This window comes from Bos grunniens, chromosome 16, assembly GCF_055505025.1.
Source record: "Bos grunniens cultivar Pamir isolate PY7600 chromosome 16, Bosgru_T2T1.0, whole genome shotgun sequence".
Classification (NCBI taxonomy): domain Eukaryota; kingdom Metazoa; phylum Chordata; class Mammalia; order Artiodactyla; family Bovidae; genus Bos; species Bos grunniens.
The window spans coordinates 39,485,526-39,503,423 of NC_141180.1; the positions used below are offsets into that span (position 1 = coordinate 39,485,526).

The following is a 17,898-nucleotide window of genomic DNA, read 5'->3' on the forward strand; positions in this document are numbered from 1 at the left end:
CAGTGTCTCCAGGTACTGCCACCTGTGCCCTGGAGGGGAAACGTCTCTACTGGTTGAAAAACACTGGCTGAAAGTCTCTTAACCCTTCATTTAAAAAGACACTGTCATCATTACTTTATCTGTTACTTCAGGCAGTTTTAAGTTGGAAACATTGCTTTGTTTTGAAACAACTTCAAACAAACAGAAAGGTACGGTGAACGTATTTTTCCTGAACTATTTGAGAGTAAGTTACTGACTTCATGTGTTTTTACCCCTGAATACCTGAGTGTGTATTTCATACAGCCGCAGGGAAATCATCAACATCAGAGAATTCGCTTTGCTGTATCTCCACCAGCTAGGTCTCAGACCCCAGTCTGGTTTCTTCGAACATTGATAATAATACCTTGAATGCAGTCCAGCCTCTCCTGTTGCATTTGGCCACCGTGTCTTTGTCCCCTCTAGTCTGAGTTTCTCCCTCCTGGTCATGACCTTGCCATTTTGGAAGACTGCACCAGTGATTCTGTGGCTGCCCCTCAGCCCAGGTTTGCCTGACTCTGGAGTGAGGTATCTGCCCCATCCTCACTCCCGCCAGGTTTCCCTTTGTCCCTTCCCCTGCATGTTCACCACAAGCCCTGGATGAGCGGGTGTCTGCCAGCCTTCTCCACCATGCAGTCCTATTTCCTCTGTGGTCATCGCTAAGGGGAGGGGAGGTACTTTGAGGCTCTGTGAATAACCAGTGCATCATCAGCCTTTCCTCTGTTTCTGTATGTTTGTCTGTCTGGATGTGTGATTCCTTTCTTAGTCTGCTGTCGTTGTTACTTAATTTGATGTTCAAATTGTCCCGGGTGAGGCCAGTGAGGGCCCCTTCAAGCTGGCTCCTGTGTCTTTTTGATTCCATCTTTCTGTGTTTGGGGCTCATCTCTTTTTAAAATCTGTGTTTTTGTTTTTTTTTTTTAATTTTTCAATTGAAGGAAAAAAAATTTTTCTTTTCCTTTTTTTTTTGGCTGGGCCATGCGGTCTGTGGGATCTTAGTTCTCTGACCAAAGATCAAACCCCAGCCCTTGGCAGTCAGAGTGCTGAGTCCCAACCACTGGACCGCCAGGGAGTTCCCTGGAGCACTCCATTACCATGTTCCCAGCTTAGCTTGTAATAATTCCCTGCCCCTTCCTGGACTGGAATCTAAGGCTGCCTGTTGCCAAACTCCTTCCTTGGGTCTGTTCCACTTCCCATAGCAGCCAGAACCCCAGGCCAGACAGGGGATGGAACTGACAGCAGAGAGCAACAGGGATGGAAAGGATGGATAACTCGTCAGAACCCATGTGCTTGGCTTGAGCAGCCCTCAGAGCAGCTCTGGGAAGCCAAGCACTTATCTATGGGGATGGAGGGGGCCGCCGATGCCCAGTTTGTCCTTGGATTTGTGTCCTGGGACGCTGGACACATTTGTGAGAAGATTGCGCTTATTCCAAAAAAGCAAGATTGCCAGTGAATGAAGACAGGGAACTGAAGCAAAATTTTTGAGGGAAAAAGCCCTTACGAAATCTGACCTCTGCACTTGGCACCGTTCGTTCTAGGTCTTTATTAAAGAACACAGGCAGGTTGTAACACGGCTATAGGCCGAGGTTGATACCATCTGGATTCTGCCTTTTCACCTTGACATTATTTTATGCTGGTTTCTGAGAGACAGTAGTGAAATCTGGTTTTCTTTTCGGTGTGATGGAGTGTCAAGCCACGGGAATATCCCGGGGCTCCCCTGGTGCTAGGGAGCATTTTAGCCACCTTCCTTTTTGTTTGTCTCCTTCCCTTTTTAATGTTGTAATTTAAAAAATCTAAACAGACTTCATTTTAAAGAAAAGTTTTAGACTTACAGAAAATTTGAGAAGTTAGTGGAAATATAGCCCACACCCAATTTCCTCTATTATAAACATCTTATTCTACTGCAGTACGTTTGTCACAATAAAAGCAATACCGATACACTGCTGTTCTCTGCAGCCCATACTCTGCTCAGATCTGCTTGACTCTGCTAGCATGCTTCTGCTGCTCCAGGATCCCGCCCAGGACACTGCTTTGCCTTTGTGCCTTAGGCTCCCTTGGCCTCTGACAGTTTCTGGCCTCCCTAGCTTTTGGTGACCGCGGCAGTTTTGAGGAGTGCTGGTCAGTTAAGTTATAGGATGATCCTCTGTTGGAATTGGTCTAGTGTTTTTGTCCTGATTAGATTGAAGTCAAGGATTTGGAGGAGGAAAACCATATGAGTTCAGTGCCATTTTCATCACAACGTATCAAGAGTATGTGCTCTCAAATTAAAATTTGAAAACAATTATTTTTTGGTTTAGTAGACAGGATAGAACTCCAGTGTCCCTAGCCACAAGTGACTAGTTCCACTGTGAAGTAAACAGTGGGGCCTCAATTTTGAAGACATTTGGGGAAAGGGAAAATTGGCTTTCTGTTAACTGGCAAAATGTTCTAGTGGGACTCCGTTTATGTTAAAATGTGTTATGTTTTGTATGTGCACATATACGGACCAGGGGGCTAAGATGGTAAAGAACCTGCCTGCAATGCGGGAGACCTGGGTTCCATCCCTGGGTCGGGAAGATCCCCTGGAGACGGGAATGTCTACCCACTCCATATTCTTGCCTGCAGAATTCCATGGACAGAGGAGCCTGGTGGACTGGGCTGTATAGTCACAAAGAGTCGGACATGACTGAGCGACTAATATTTTCACGCTTTCATATATGGACCAGAGTCTCTGCTGAGTTTATACATTAAGAAATGATGGTTGATGGAATCTTGATTTTTGTTAACTTATCCCAATAAAGCCTACAGAAACTCAAAAACGTAAGAAAGAGAGAATATGCTCTCGACATGATTGCTTCCTGGGCACCTTCTCTTCTGAGGTCTCATTTAATCTTCATAAAAACCCTCTGAAGGGGCATGATCTTGCCCCTTTTCCAAACGAGAGAACTAAGACCGGGAGAGGTGAAGGACTGTGCTGGGGTTGTGCGGCTCGGCAGGCCTCCGATGCAGGACCACTAAGCTGCTTCTTTGTTTGGCATCTGGCTCGTTTTCAGTTTTTTTGCTTATTATAGGCTCCACTGCTGTGCACAGCCTGGTTACTTTCCTTCAAGTTATTTCCTGAGGGTGTGTCCCCAAAGAGGGATTACTAAGTCAAAGTGTGTGAAGTTTTCACTGCCAGATGGTTCTTGAGAAATGAGAAAGAGGGAACCAGTTCACAGGGCATGAGCAGCTGTGTTCCTGTTTACCCACATCCTCTCCAGGACTGTGTCTTACCAATTTTGTTTATTCTGTCTTTTTACTTTGTCACATATTTTCTCCCCTCAATGACTCTCTGCCAAATGACAGTTGGCTGTTTGCAGAACTCAGACATCACTCTCAAAGGATAAAGATTTGGCTTCTCTGACTTCATTTAAAAGAATGTGCCTCAGGCCGGACAACATTTCTCAAAATGCTGGCTCGGGCTCTGGACAGTGGCTACCTTGTGGGAGAGAGCCACGAGCCTCCTAAGGTGACTGCTTTGCTGGGAATAGCAGTTCCCAGATTTGTTTGTTAACTCAGTAATCAACCATTGTGTCATTTTACACATGTGTTCTTTTGACCATGATTCTGATCCATTTCCCCTTTAGACACTTTACCTGCGGACGGTCATTTAAAATGGACATGGAAGATTGTCCCCCAAAGTGACCTGGTGTCTACACAGCAGGTTCAAATTGCCCATCATGTTGTTTTATCATGGCTGGTTGGCCCCCAGTGTGCATTTCCACTAGGATTTCAGAAGGCTGGTTCCCCAGAGCAGCTGAGGTCAGACAGAGTTCCCGAGGTGACTCAGCTGGCTGGCCTCCTTATATGCGAGTTCTTTGGTCAGATGTCCACACCTAAAGGCAACAAAAGTTAAGACCCTGTAGGTGGTCCCCTTGGGAGTATAAGGGGCCGTGCGCTCCCAGAGGACTCAGCGCCTGGGAGCTGACTCACCCCAGTGTAGACACGTCTCGGTACCATCTCTAGCTTTTCCAGTTGGACATCTGGTTGTGGTTAAGGGTCAACATATACTTGGCCGTGACCTGATGCCCTGTTTAAATCGAGAGAAAAGTTGGAGAGGAGGGTGGAGTTTAGGGTGAGAAGTTGAAGGTTGTCCCCTGAGGATCACTGTGGCCTGAGCCCGCACTATCGGAAGTGTGATGATCAGTGAGACTGGTCACGTGGACTGTTTCGGGCACACGTGATAGAAGGCTGAATTCATGCTGGCCGGAGCCTAAAGGGCTCTGTGGCCATCTGGCTTTAGGCATGCCTGACTCGGGGGCTCAGAAAGGATCCTCAGGACCTGCCACCCTCTCTCTATCACCATGAGGTCCTCCTGTGTGGGTTGAGTTTCACATGTTGCTCCGGGGGGCTCTGGCCTCTTCTGCCCCTGGAGGCCACCAGGCGATGGCAACAGCCACAGACCAGCTTCTGACCCTGCCAGAGCCTCTTCGGCTCCAGCTTCTGACCCTGCCAGAGCCTCTTCAGCTCCAGCTGGGTGCACACTGGTCTTGAACCACTCCTGTGCGTGTGTAGGAGTGGGTGGATGGGGAGGGGTCCGGTGTGCTGAGGGGCTTGGTGGCTGGGAGAGAGATGACTGCCCTGTTCTCTGGCTGCCCCTGGGAAGTGAGGCCCTGTGCCCCGGGCCTGAAACCCATCCACTGTTCTCCAGAGTGAGGTCTGAGGAAGGACCAACTTCCACCCTGGGGGCAGTGGAGGAGGCACTTGCCTGCAGTGGGGTGGGGCAGGGCCAGGCAGCTGCCAGATGCCCCTTGGTGAAGTGACTGCTCTTTGTCTCCTTGCAGATTCCAAGCCGGGGAGGAACCCGATAGTAAGTAGCCTCTCCCTTGCCCCCATCCCAGCTTTGTGCCCCTACATGTGACTCCTCCTCCATCAGAGCTGCTGGTTCTGACAGTGACTGGGTGGGTCCTTTCCCTCCCACGGCCCAGATGCAGGTTCCCCTGCAAGTTCAGGCTGGGGCTGCCCCACGCAGGGAGCTCTGAGCGTGGTGGGGCCTCAGCCAGGCCCTGGCCAGGGATGCGCAGCTCCACCCCCATGGCAGCCTCGGCTCCTGGCTCATCCCACCGGGGACTTCCAGAAGGGCCTGCCAGACAGCAGGTCTGATTTTGACCATTTGGGTGCCAGGTGTGGTCTGAGAGAAGGCTGGGTTCATTTTCCCCTTTGTCCTTCAATCCTCTGTGAGTCTCAAAGCTGGGATGTCAAGTCAGTAGCACAAACTTTTGAAACTTTAGGTAGCATATATGGAGCACCTGGTGCTCCCAGGTGGCGGAGTGGTAAAGAATTCGCCTGCAATGCAAGAGATGCAGGTTTGATCCCCGGGTCGAGAAGATCCCCTGGAGGAGGAAATGGCAACCTACTCTAGTACTCGTGCCTGGAGAATCCCATGGACAGAGGAGCCTGGCGGGCTACATGGGGTCGTAAAGAGTCAGACGTGACTGAGCACATGTGCATGCAGGGAGCACTTCCCGCGAGCTAGGCTTCTGGCTTTCTCCAAGTTGTTCCCGTTTGTCCTGGCAACACACTGAGGTTGGTACTGTTGTCCTGTTGTATAGGAGAGGAAACAGAGGCCCAGACAGGAAAGGCGATTCCGCAGTTGGAAAATAGATCAGCTGGGATTTGAGGGCTGGTGTGCGTGACTCCAAAGCCAGTGCTCTGGGCTGTTACCCTGAGCTGCCTCCTAGCAAAGCTATCTTCACCCGCCTTTTATGATGCTCTCGCTGTGCCAGGCGCTGGGCTGGGGGCTTTGCACATGTTACCGCCGAGCCTGCGGGCATCCTGCGTGGGCCGTGCGCACCAGGTCCTCTCCAGGCTTCGCTTGGGCCCTGCTCTGTGCCGGCCTCTCAGGGGCAGCGCAGGGACCAGTGAGGGGGCGTGGGGAGAGGAGCGGCCCTGCTTTCCACAGCTGAGAGGGGCAGGACGACACATACCGTATGGCCAGGTCTCAGATGTGTATGGTTTGCCCACTTCCCCCCACACTTAGCAGTTCTTCCATTCCTTTCTTTTTTTTAAATAGTATTTTTAAGTTTTATTTATTTGGCTGCCCTGGGTCTTTGTTGCTATTATGGGCTTTTTCGAGTTGTGGTGAGCAAGGGCTCCTCTCTAGCTGTGGTGCACAGGCTTCTCATTGCAGTGGCTTCTCTTGTTTCCGAGCACAGGCTCTAGAGCACGCAGGCTTAAGTAGTTGTGGTGCCTGGACTTAGTTGCTCTGTGGCATGGGGAATATTGCCGGACCAGGGATTGAACCTGTGGCCCCTGCGTTGGCAGGTGGATTTTTTACCATATCACCAGGGAAGCCTCCATTCTCTATTTTTAAACATAATAGATGGAACCACAATACAGGTTCAGTTTCAAATCATGAGAGATCACAGTCAAACATGCTTGAGTCAGATAAGCTGCTGTTACGATATCAAGAAGTTTCATGAAAAAAGTATTTAATGATTTGTAAGATACGAACAAAGCTAGTGGAGGTGATGGGATTCCAGTTGAGCTGTTTCAAATCCTAAAAGATGATGCTGTTAAAGTGCTCCATTTAATATTCCAGCAAATTTGGAAAACTCAGCAGTGGCCACAGGATTGGAAAAGGTCAATTTTCATTCCAATCCCAAAGAATGTTCAAACTACCACACAATTGTACTCATCTCACACGGTAACAAAGTAATGCTCAAAATTCTCCAAGCTAGATTTCAACAGTACGTGAACCAAGAACTTCCATTGGATTTAGAAAAGGCAGAGAAACCAGAGATCAAATTGCCAACATCCATTGGATCATAGAAAAAGCAAGAGAATTCCCGAAAACCATCTACTTCTGCTTTATTGACTATGCCAAAGCCTTTGACTGTGAGGATCACAACAAACTGGAAAATTCTTAAAGATGGGAATACCAGACCACCTTACTTGTCTCTTGAGAAACGTTATGCAGGTCAAGAAGCAACAATTAGAACCGGACATGGAACAACAGACTGGTTCCAGATTGGGAAAGGAGTACATCAAGGCTGTATATTGTCACCCTGCTTATTTTACTTAATATGCAGAGTACATCATGTGAAATGCTGGGCTAGATGAAGCACAAGCAGAAATCAAGATTGCCGGGAGAAATATCAATAACCCCAGATATGCAGATGATACCACCCTTATGGCAGAAAGTGAAGAAAAACTGAAGAGCCTCTTGATGAAGATGAAAGAGGAGAGTGAAAAAGTTGACTTAAAACTCAACATTCAGAAAACTAAGATCATGGCATCCGGTCCCATCACTTCATGGCAAATAGATGGGGAAACAATGGAAACAGTGACAGACTTTATTTTCTTAGGCTCCAGAATCACTGTAGATGGTGGCTGCAGCCATGAAATTAAAAGACGCTTGCTTTTTGGAAGCCTATGACAAACCTAGATAGCATATTAAAAAGCAGAGACATTACTTTGCTGACAAAGGTCCCTCTACTCAAAGCTATGGTTTTTCCAGTAGTCATGTATGAATGGGAGAGTTGGGCCATAAAGAAGGCTAATCACTAAAGAATTGATGCTTTTGAGCTGTGGTGTTGGAGAAGACTCTTGAGAGTCCCTTGGACTGCAAGGAGATCAAACCAGTCCATCCTAAAGAAAATCAATCTTGCATATTCATTGGAAGGACTGATGCTGAAGCTGCAATACTTTGGCCACCTAATGCAAAGAGCTGACTCATTAGCAAAGATCCTGATGCTGGGAAAGATTGAAGGCAGGAGGAGAAGGGGACAACAGAGGGTGAGATGATTGGATGACATCACCGATTCAATAGACATGAGTTTGAGCAAGCTCTGGGACATGATGAAGGACAGGGAAGCCTGGCATGCTGCAGTCCATGGGGTCGCAAAGAGTCATATACAACTGAGCAACTGAACAATAACAACAGCAAAGATAATCAAATATATTTTGGCCACATGGACCAGTGCATAAATAGTAACTTCTTTAAGACTACCATCTTTTAAACTTCAAACTATTTTAAAAGAATATGAAGGATTATGTAACTGTATTTTTGGAATTATTCAAACTCATTCCCTTTTGAAGCTTGAAGGTAAATGGTATTTACGTTAGAACATTTCATGAGACCACTTCTCCTTGGCACTTATGGAAAGGTCAAAACTGAAACCAACATTTTCCTGAAACATATCTGTTTTTAGTACATTACTGTGATCATAAAAGACTGCTGTCCCAGGAGCAGGGGAGTTGGGGTGGGCCTAGAGCTGACACTTGTAGACTGAGCAAACATGTATGGATTCCAAAGGGAGACACTGGGTTCTAGTATTGGCCGGACACTTACTAACTAACCCTGAGCAAGTTACTTGACTCTTCTGTGCCTCAGTTTCCTGATCTGTAAAATGGGGAGATATTAACTGCCTTGTAGACTAGTTGGGCTTCCCAGGGGGCACTAGTGGTAAAGAACCACCTGTCAATGCAGGAGACATAAGAGACTCGGGTTCCATCCCTAGGTCAGGAAGATCCCCTGGAGGAGGGCTTGGCAACTCATTCCAGTATTCTTGCCTGGAGAATCCTATGGATAGAAGAGCCTGGCGGGCTACAGTCCTTAGGGTCGCAGAGTCAGACATGACTGAAGCGACTTAGCATGCACTCATCCAGAGTGGTTGTTAATGATTAGCACGTGTTGAGGGCCACATACACGGTAAGCATTGTATGCGATGCTCCACTATCCTTATTTAGTGCCAGTTAAAAACGATGTGCCTTCACAGGGTCCCACATGCAGGAACATCAGGTCATCCATGCTGAGAAGCCCAGGGTGAGCGCATGGTGGCTTTAAAGCAGAGAAGGAGACTTGCTGGGGGTCTATGGAGATGAAGAAATGCATTCCCCAGCCAGAGACTGGGGGAGGTTGGGGTACCCTGCCTCAGCACCATTTCCTCTGCCCACTGCAGCTGACCAAGAGTGTATCAGTGGCAGACCCAGGCAATGAGGAGCAGGGTTTACTGAGCCGCCCGGCCATGGAGACCTGCCTGGAGAGCCTGCGGCTGCTGGAGGCCAGCCCAGTCAGCAGCCCCCCGTCCCCCACAGACCTACCTGAGCCCCGAGGGACCATGGAGCATACCAACAACAGGATTGGTGAGTCGGCCTGTTTGGGGGGTCCTGGAGTGCTTAGAGGGCAGTGGGAGATGGACCCTGAGCCCCTAACGAGGGACCAGAGACCCTGGGGATGGAAAGCTCAGCAAGGAAGAGGCAGGGGCTCCCCAACCGGCTTTTATAAGTAGGAGATGCTTTTCATGAAGGAGTTAAGCCATTCTCAGGGATATCTACAGCTTGCTCCGCCTCTTCATCCCAATTTAAATTTCTGTAAACTAGAGGAGCCTGGCGGGATACAGCCCATGGGGTTGCAACATTCAGATATGACTTAGCGACTAAACCACCACCACCAAACTAAGAGTAGTCAATACTTCTGACTTCCCGGGGTCATTGTGGGAACTTGTGAAATGATGCTCGCAAAGTTGCCCTGGTGGCTGCGGGGCTCCCTCTGCCTGGTGCCTGCTCTTATTAGAGGGGAAGTAAACACCATCCAGCCCCCAGCACAGGGCCTCTAAGACGGGTGGAGGGAGATGTCAGGAGAGACATCAGCCAAGAGCTGCCTCTTGGCTGATGCGTTCACATTTGGGCACTGTGCGCTGGTCACCTCTCCTTCTGAGGCTCGAGTCAGTCCCTCCGTTTTACAATTGGAGAAACATCGGTTCAGGATGAAGTGATTTCCCTGGTGCCCCAAACTGCAGCCTCCCTCCAGCCAAGGCGAACCTTCCACTCTCAAGTCTTCTTCCTCCTCCTCCCCTCACCCCCATACATCAAGAGCGCTTCTACCAAAACGCATACTTGCCCATATTATACCCCTGCTTGAAGCCCTCCAGGGAGTCCCTGCTCCCTGCAGTGTGAATTCCAGGCTGCTGCTTCTCCTTCCCACCAGGCTCGCCTGCCTCCCAACCCTGCAGGTCTGCTCCCCCTTCTCAGTGGCAGTGTTCTAGTTTTTGGAGCCCTCTCTCACATCTGAGCTTCTCCGTGGGAGCTTCTTCCTCACCTGAAATAGTCAACTCCACCTCCTTGAATCTAGTCAATTCTTTTCTTCTTTGGCTGCACCACATAGCCTGTGAGATCTTAGGCTGCAGTTTGGGGCACCAGGGATCGGACTCATGCCCTTTGCAGGGTAAGTGAGGAGTCTTAATCGCTGGACCACCAGGGGAAGTCTTGAATAAATTCCTGATGTCCCAGGACCTTGCGTATTTGCCTCCTCTCCAGGAAGACTTCCCCGCCATCTCTACTCTCCTGTCTAGGAGACACCCTCTGGGTACCCCCAGAACCCAGGCCTCTCCACCTTGTGTCCTCAGCTCCCAGCAGTATGACTGTGTTTGCAGCTTCCTCCCCGCCCCACCTGGCTTTAAGCTCCCCAAGAGGCAGGGTCTTAATGGGCTCCATCTCTGTCTTCTCTGGAGAGTTAACCATCACTGAGATCATTCCGAAGAGGCATTTGTGATCATCCTACATATTTCTGTAGCAGGGGTTGGTGGATGGAACTCTGAGGGCAGAACCATTAGCGCCAAACTGAAACTTTTGGAATTGCAGCTTTCAGCAAATTTTATTCGGAGAAGGCAATGGCACCCCACTCCAGTACTCTTGCCTGGGAAATCCCATGGATGGAGGAGCCTGGAAGGCTGCAGTCCATGGGGTCGCTGAGGGTCGGACACAACTGAGCAACTTCACTTTCACTTTTCACTTTCATGCATTGGAGAAGGAAATGGCAACCCACTCCAGTGTTCTTGCCTGGAGAATCCCAGGGGAGCCTGGTGGGCTGCCGTCTATGGTGTCATACAGAGTTGGACAAGATTGAAGCGATTTAGCAGCAGCAGTAGCAAGTTTTATTGGAAAAGGATGTATTTTGGGAAATACTGCTGAAGACATTTTTTGCAAATTTCCTAAGAAGTCCTAGTTTGAATGTTTGAGTCCTTGCTGAGCACAGTGCCTGGAGCCACAGGGCTGGGGCTCTGGGAGTGTTTGGCAGGGGTGGGTAGAGGGAGGTACCAGGCTCCCAGCAGGGCTGGGCCATGGGCAGCCTGGTCTATAAGCCTGGTCTGTAAGCTTGGAGGAGGTCTTTCTGGAACATTCAAGAGATGGTGAGCCCTCTGTTCTTCTGACATCTCCTGAGAGGAGTAACCCCTGGTCCAGTCCCAAGGGGACCACACTCTGGTTACCCCTCTACCCCTGGGCACCAGGCACAGGCAACCCTGTCCTTTCACCTTCACCACCACCACCCACTCACCCCCAACCAACACAACTTCTTTGGATGCTGGAGCCCTGAATGGGGCAGGAAATCCAAGCAGCTTCTGGAAGACCCTCTCCCGCAGGCAGCCCTGTGGTGGTCGGTAGACAGAGCCCAGGGAATCAGGACCCGGGGAACGTGAGGGGGTGACAGCCTGGCCCCCCAGCTTTGGCTGCTTCTACCTGGACAAACATACCCCGCTTCATTCACACCCCTCCTCCTCTATGTCTGTCTGTCTGTCTCTCTCATCTCTGGCCCTGCCTAGTTTCTTCTGTGTTCTCCCTCACCTCACTATCACTGGCTTCTATCTTTTGCCAGCCCTTCTGGTCAGGTTCTGCAGGCTTTAGTGGACGGTGTGTGACTTGAGGCCATGCTCTCTCTTTTGGGGGGTAGGGGGCTCCCAGCTTACAGCTTATTTCATTCTTGTAACCTTCTCTCTCTCCTAGAGGTATCAAAGACCAAAACAGAAAAACTGGATTATGCAATGGGTTGAGGGTGCAGGGGCCCCAAGAATCTTTGGGGGGCTCCTGAATCAGAGGGGTGTAACTGGGTTTCCCAGCAAGGCAGGCATCCTGAACCCCACCCTAGCTCTCAAGTTCCCTCTTGATAGCTTCCCCATTCAGACTCCAGAGAGAGAGTTCTAGGGCTGAGGGGCTGGGAGCTGGCACCCTGCCCTGAGCTCAAGGCCATCAGAAGCTGGGCTACTGGAGTTTGCAGTTAGCTGATCTGGGTGAAAGCCAGGCTCCCTACTTCCCAGCTTCTCTGGCAGCTTACTTAGCTCCCCTGAGACTCCAAAGCCCTGGAAGCAGGAGGTCAGTGGGGGGCGGGGGGGAGGTGGGGCGCGGGTAATGCAGCTAACAGGCTGGGCTGGTTATTCATCCATGCAATTCACACAGGCAGCTCTCCTGTTTGCAAGGCAGGCACACAGCAATAAGAAATAAACACCAAGATATACGGGCCCCTGCAAAGCTGTCCAGATCTCAGGCTCTTGGCAATTATTAACAGGGTTGAGGTTTCTGTAGGATGTGGTCTGGGTTAGGCTGGACTGAAGAGGTTCCTGGGACGCAGAACTTTGAAAACTGGTAGCATCTCAGGAAAACCAGGACATGTTGCCGCCGCCCGCTTCCCCTTCTCCCGCCCGCGCAGTCCCCAGATTTCTGCTTTAGGCACGTGAATAGGTGCTGAAAGGGAAGCTGGGCATGGTGGAGTTTCTTTGGGGATTTCTACTGACTACCTGGTGACCTTGGGCAGGTCATTTAACATCCCTGAGCTCCATCTGTAAATGGGGATCGTATAATAATCGGCCATCTATCTTGTGGAAGTGATGCAAAGATTCGGAAGCTAATGTGTGGAAAACATCCAAGGCGGCAGGCTAAGCTCTGCCAGTGTTCAGTGGCGCTCTTGATATCAACATCGTTGTTCCCTGATTTCCCCCCACTTCTTGCTTTCTCTCCTAACCCTGTCCTCTCCTTTCCTGCCCCATCCCTGCAGAAATGTCGAGAAAATCAGGAGCACCTCCAGTCCTTAACCCCTCTGCAGGCAACTGCTAGCTGTTTTATCTCCTTTGAAGCCCCAAGACACCTGTGAAGTCAGCAGGGTTTATTGTGGATCAGAGTGGCTGTGCGTTCTCCCTGAGGCCACACAGCAGGAGTGGCAGAGCTGGTATAGGGACCCTCCTCTGCCTCCTGGCTTCTGTACAGCTGGGGCCCTGGTCTCCTCACCTCCCCCACCCTTTTGCCTTGCAGAGAACATCTACATCATGAAAGCCGACACCGTGATTGTGGGGACCGTGAAAGCCGAGGTGCCTGAGGGCCAAGGCCCAGTGGGGCCAGCCGGGCCCGAGCTCGAGGAGGAGCTGGAGACGGACTATGCCTCCCACTACCCGGAGCAGGAGACGGAGCCACCGCTGGGCAGCTGTGGGGACGTTATGTTCTCGGTGGAGGAGGAAGGGAAGGAGGACCCCTTGCCCACGACTGTCTCTGATAAATGAGGGCTGGACTGGGGCTGAGAGGGCAGCTGGGTGCCTCTGGAAGGCCATGGTGGCCCTGGTGGCACCACACCGGTGGCAGAGGCCCGTCTGGCTTGAACTGAGGTTCCAGCATCCAGCGGTGGGCCCAGCCTGTCAATATGGGAGGTCCCGCTGTTCTATACTTGTATCCCCACTCAGCGCCTCCCAACCTGGACCTTGGGGAGCCCAGGCCTGTGCGGCAGAGACAGACAAGGGGCTGGATCTGAATGACCAGGAGGGCCTGGGCCCCTTGCCTTCTGCTGCTGCCAAGAAGATGCCCAGAGTCCTGGGTGTCAAACACACACCCCAAGCAGAGGCTGAGGCCACGAGGCACATCCCCCCAGACCCCGCTTTCTCCATCACCCTGGCCTCAGGAGTGATGCCCTCCAGGCCTCACTGCTGTGCGAGCCACCCCTAGTTACTGTGAGTGGCCCTGTGGGCATGGAGCCAATGCCTCTGTTTGTTTCTCCTGAATCAGAAGGGAAGTCAAGAAATGGGGTGTTGTCTGCCTGCCCCGTTTAGGCCGCAGCCACAGCACTGCACTCTGCGGACGTGAGTCCCCAGTCTGGCCTCCAGCCCTGCCTGGGCCACTGGGGCCCTCCTAGCCTTGCCAGTCTGTCAGTGTCCTGTAGCCTGCTCCACAGTGGGCCCAGGGCCCAGCGCATGTCACCGTTCCCGAAGCAAGAGGCCTCCGGGACCCAGCCACCTGAAGATTCTCAGCAGCCATGGTGCCCTTGCCCAGATGGAGGCCCTGCCCACCAGCTGCTGCCTGGAGAAGAGCCTGCTCTGCTTCACCCAGGCGGCTTCCTTGCTAAATGGAGAAGGGGAACTGTGGGCCCTTCTTGGGTTCTCGCCTGCTCTGTGGACACCATGGTCTCTGTCCTGGGTCACGAAGATGCATCCTTCCCAGATCTGCCAGGTACATAGATCCTGATGGTCCCAGGCCCAGCCTCTGGCTCCAGCTGCTCAGCGCCCGTGAGACTGGGTGATTGTGCTCAGTCGTGTCCGAGTCTTTGCCATCCCATGGACCCCACAAGGTGCGACCCCACCAGGCTCCTCTGTCTATGGGATTCTCCGGGCAAGGCTACTGGAGTGGGTTGCCATTTCCTCCCCCAGGGGATCTTCCCCACCCAGGGACTGAACCCTCATTTCCTACAGGTCCGGCCTTAGCAGGTGGATTCTTTACCACTGAGCCACCTGGGAAGCCCAGAAGGCGATTTGGGTGTTTGTGCTCCTGTGGATGTCAAAAAGTTCCCTGGTCTCCCATTCTGCTGGAAAACAAAGAACATTTTGTGGTTCAACCTGGACTTCAGGAGTTTTGCATTTCACAGTAAAGATCGAGTGGCCTGATTTGGGCCTGCGGTGTCCTGCTCTCCTTGGGGCTCTCAGACTCAAGTCAGCAAACAAGCGGCCTTGGAAAAGGAGTATGGGCAGATGCTAAGTCTGCTGTGGCCCCAGGACACACAGTCCAGGCAGCCTGGAGGCTGTTGGAATTACCCGCTGGAAGGCAGGCCGGGGAAAGCTGCTGTTTACTCACCAGCCCACTCAGTCTCTGGAGGAAGTTGAGGCTGGGTCAGGCATCACAAGGGTAGTTACTGAAACCACTCAGATGTTTTGGGGAAAGTTGGAGAGACGCTGGACGCTGTGAGAGACAGTTTACATCAGAACCTGATGTTTATATGGGCTGGACAACTGCCAAAATGCCCTTTGCAAGGACAGTATGGGTGCTCTGCAACCTCCTGCCACTCTCCCCACCCCCCAACCCCAAAGGGCTCTGTAGCTATGACTTGAGGATATTGACATATGCTTCATGGAATGACAGGCTCCCTCGATGGAGGGCCTGTCACAAAACTTTGATCCTTTAAAAATTCATAAGTTCCCTTAGAAAGCAATCACAAGGCTCAGGAAATTCTCCCTGAGATTTGAGTATGTCTGAGTAGAAGGGTCTGAGCGATCTCTCTCCAGTCAGGACAGGGGTTCCCCCTTTCTCTCTGCCCCCAGACACCTAGGCTGTCAGCCTCTGGGGACAAGGAGCCCCCTGCCTGCTGGGACAGCCATTCCCACTGCTGGAGGTTTTTCCCTGTGGATGGAGGCAGACTATTCCTTGTGTAACACCCACTCCCTGGTCAGTCCAAGGCCCAGCCTTTGAGGATATTCAGAATAAAGCCCTCAAGTCCTAAGGTTCCCTTTGGGTAGGAGAGATGCATGGTTTCCCCACGATCCTTCTTCCCTCTGGGCTGAACCCAGCAGCACTCCAGCTTGGGAAAGGGAGTCACTTAGTAGCAGCACGAATGCCCCAGCCTTGGGGAACCCAGAGAGGACCAGGAGTGAATGTAAGCCTTGGGCTTAGAGTCAGAGCTAGGAAGTCAGTCTGCCTCCCTGGTGTCAACAAAAATTCATCTGTCTAAGAAAGAATTGGAAGACTTCATTTGAGCCAAATGTTAGGATTATAACCTGGAAAGAGCGTCTCAGAAAGCTCTGAGGACTATTCCACCCATTAGAAGTCAAGACACAGTTTAAGTTTTTTTTGAGACAGAGGGCTGTACATTAAATGACATATTATTGACCGGTTTACATCATCCAGATCTAAGTGCCATCGTGGTGGGTCATGTGACCCCTTATAAGACCAAGAAGAAATGCCGTGTTTTAATGAATTGTCTTGTTGATGCTATGAGTACGTGACTGGTTGAGCCGGTGTTCCTGCTGATAGAAGTCTGGTTTGATGCATAATAACAGATACACAGTGCAGGGGGAGGAGTTTGTTCAGTTCAGTTCAGTTGCTCAGTTGTGTTCGACTCTTTGCAACCCCATAAATTGCAGCACGCCAGACCTCCCTGTCCATCACCAACTCCCGGAGTTCACTCAAATTCACATCCATCGAGTCGGTATGCCATCCAGCCACCTCATCCTCTGTCATCCCCTTTTCCTCCTGCCACCAGTCCCTCCCAGCATCAGAGTCTTTTCCAATGAGTCAACTCTTTGCATGAGGTGGCCAAAGTACTGGAGTTTCGGCTTTAGCATCATTCCTTCCAAAGAACACCCAGGACTGATCTCCTTTAGAATGGACTGGTTGGATCTTGCAAGAACACCCAGGACTGATCTCCTTTAGGATGGACTGGTTGGATCTCCTTGCAGTCCAAGGGACTCTCAAGAGTCTTCTCCAACTCCACAGTTCAAAAGCATCAATTCTTCGGCGCTCAGCTTTCTTCACAGTCCAACTCTCACATCCATACATGACTACTGGAAAAACCATAGCCTTGACTAGATGGACCTTTGTTGGCAAAGTAATGTCTCTGCTTTTCAATATGCTATCTAGGTTGGTCATAACTTTCCTTCCAAGGAGTAAGCGTCTTTTAATTTCATGGCTGCAATCACCATCTGCGGTGATTTTGGAGCCCCCCAAAATAAAGTCTGACACTGTTTCCCCATCTATTTCCCATGAAATGATAGGACCAGATGCCATGATCTTAGTTTTCTGAGTGTTGAGTTTTAAGCCAACTTTTTCACTCTCCTCTTTCAGTTTCATCAAGAGCTTTTTAGTTCCTCTTCACTTTCTGCCATAAGGGTGGTGTTATCTGCATATCTGAGGTTATTGACATTTCTCCTGGCAATCTTGATTCCAGCTTGTGCTTCTTCCAGTCCAGCATTTCTCATGATGTACTCTGCATATAAGTTAAATAAGCACGGTGACAATATACAGCTTTGACATACTCCTTTCCCTATTTGGAACCAGTCTGTTGTTCCATGTCCAGTTCTAACTGTTGCTTCCTGACCTGTATATAGGTTTCTCAAGAGGCAGGTCAGGTGGTCTGGTATTCCCATCTCTTTCAGAATTTTCCACAGTTTATTGTGATCCACACAGTCAAAGGCTTTGGCATAGTCAATAAAGCAGAAATAGATGTTTTTCTGGAACTCTCTTGCTTTTTCCACGATCCAGCAGATGTTGGCAATTTGATCTCTGGTTCCTCTGCCTTTTCTAAAACCAGCTTGAACATCTGGAAGTTCACAGTTCACGCATTGCTGAAGCCTGGCTTGGAGAATTTTGAGCATTACTTTACTAGCGTGTGAGATGAATGCAATTGTGTGGTAGTTTGAGCATTCTTGGCATTGCCTTTCTTTGAGATTAGAATGAAAACTGACCTTTTCCAGTCCTGTGGGCACTGCTGAGTTTTCCAAATTTGCTGGCATATTGAGTGCAGCACTTTCACAGCATCATCTTTCAGGATTTGAAATAGCTCAACTGGAATTCCATCACCTCCACTAGCTTTGTTCATAGTGATGCTTTCTAAGGCCCACTTGACTTCACATTCCAGGATGTCTGACTCAAGGTGAGTGATCACACCATCGTGATTATCTGGGTCGTGAAGATCTTTTTTGTACAGTTCTTCTGTGTATTCTTGCCATCTCTTCTTAATATCTTCTGCTTCTGTTAGGTCCATACCATTTCTGTCCTTTATCGAGCCCATCTTTGCATGAAATGTTCCCTTGGTACCTCTAATTTTCTTGAAGAGATCTCTAGTCTTTCCCATTCTGTTGTTTTCCTCTATTTCTTTGCATTGATCGCTGAGGAAGACTTTCTTAT

At 50.2% G+C, this 17,898-nt stretch overlaps 1 protein-coding gene across 1 annotated transcript in view; it reads left to right on the forward strand.

Moving 5' to 3' along the window:
* Nucleotides 1-16,744, forward strand: part of TNFRSF8 (TNF receptor superfamily member 8) — a 76,355-nt gene extending 59,611 nt beyond the window's left edge. Inside the window, exons 13-15 of the mRNA XM_086344600.1 lie at nt 4,815-4,840; nt 8,934-9,117; nt 13,054-16,744. Of these exons, the coding sequence (XP_086200726.1) occupies nt 4,815-4,840; nt 8,934-9,117; nt 13,054-13,298 (455 nt within the window). The 3' untranslated portion in view covers nt 13,299-16,744. The remainder of the gene's footprint in view (nt 1-4,814; nt 4,841-8,933; nt 9,118-13,053) is intronic.
* Nucleotides 16,745-17,898: the final 1,154 nt, after the last annotated feature.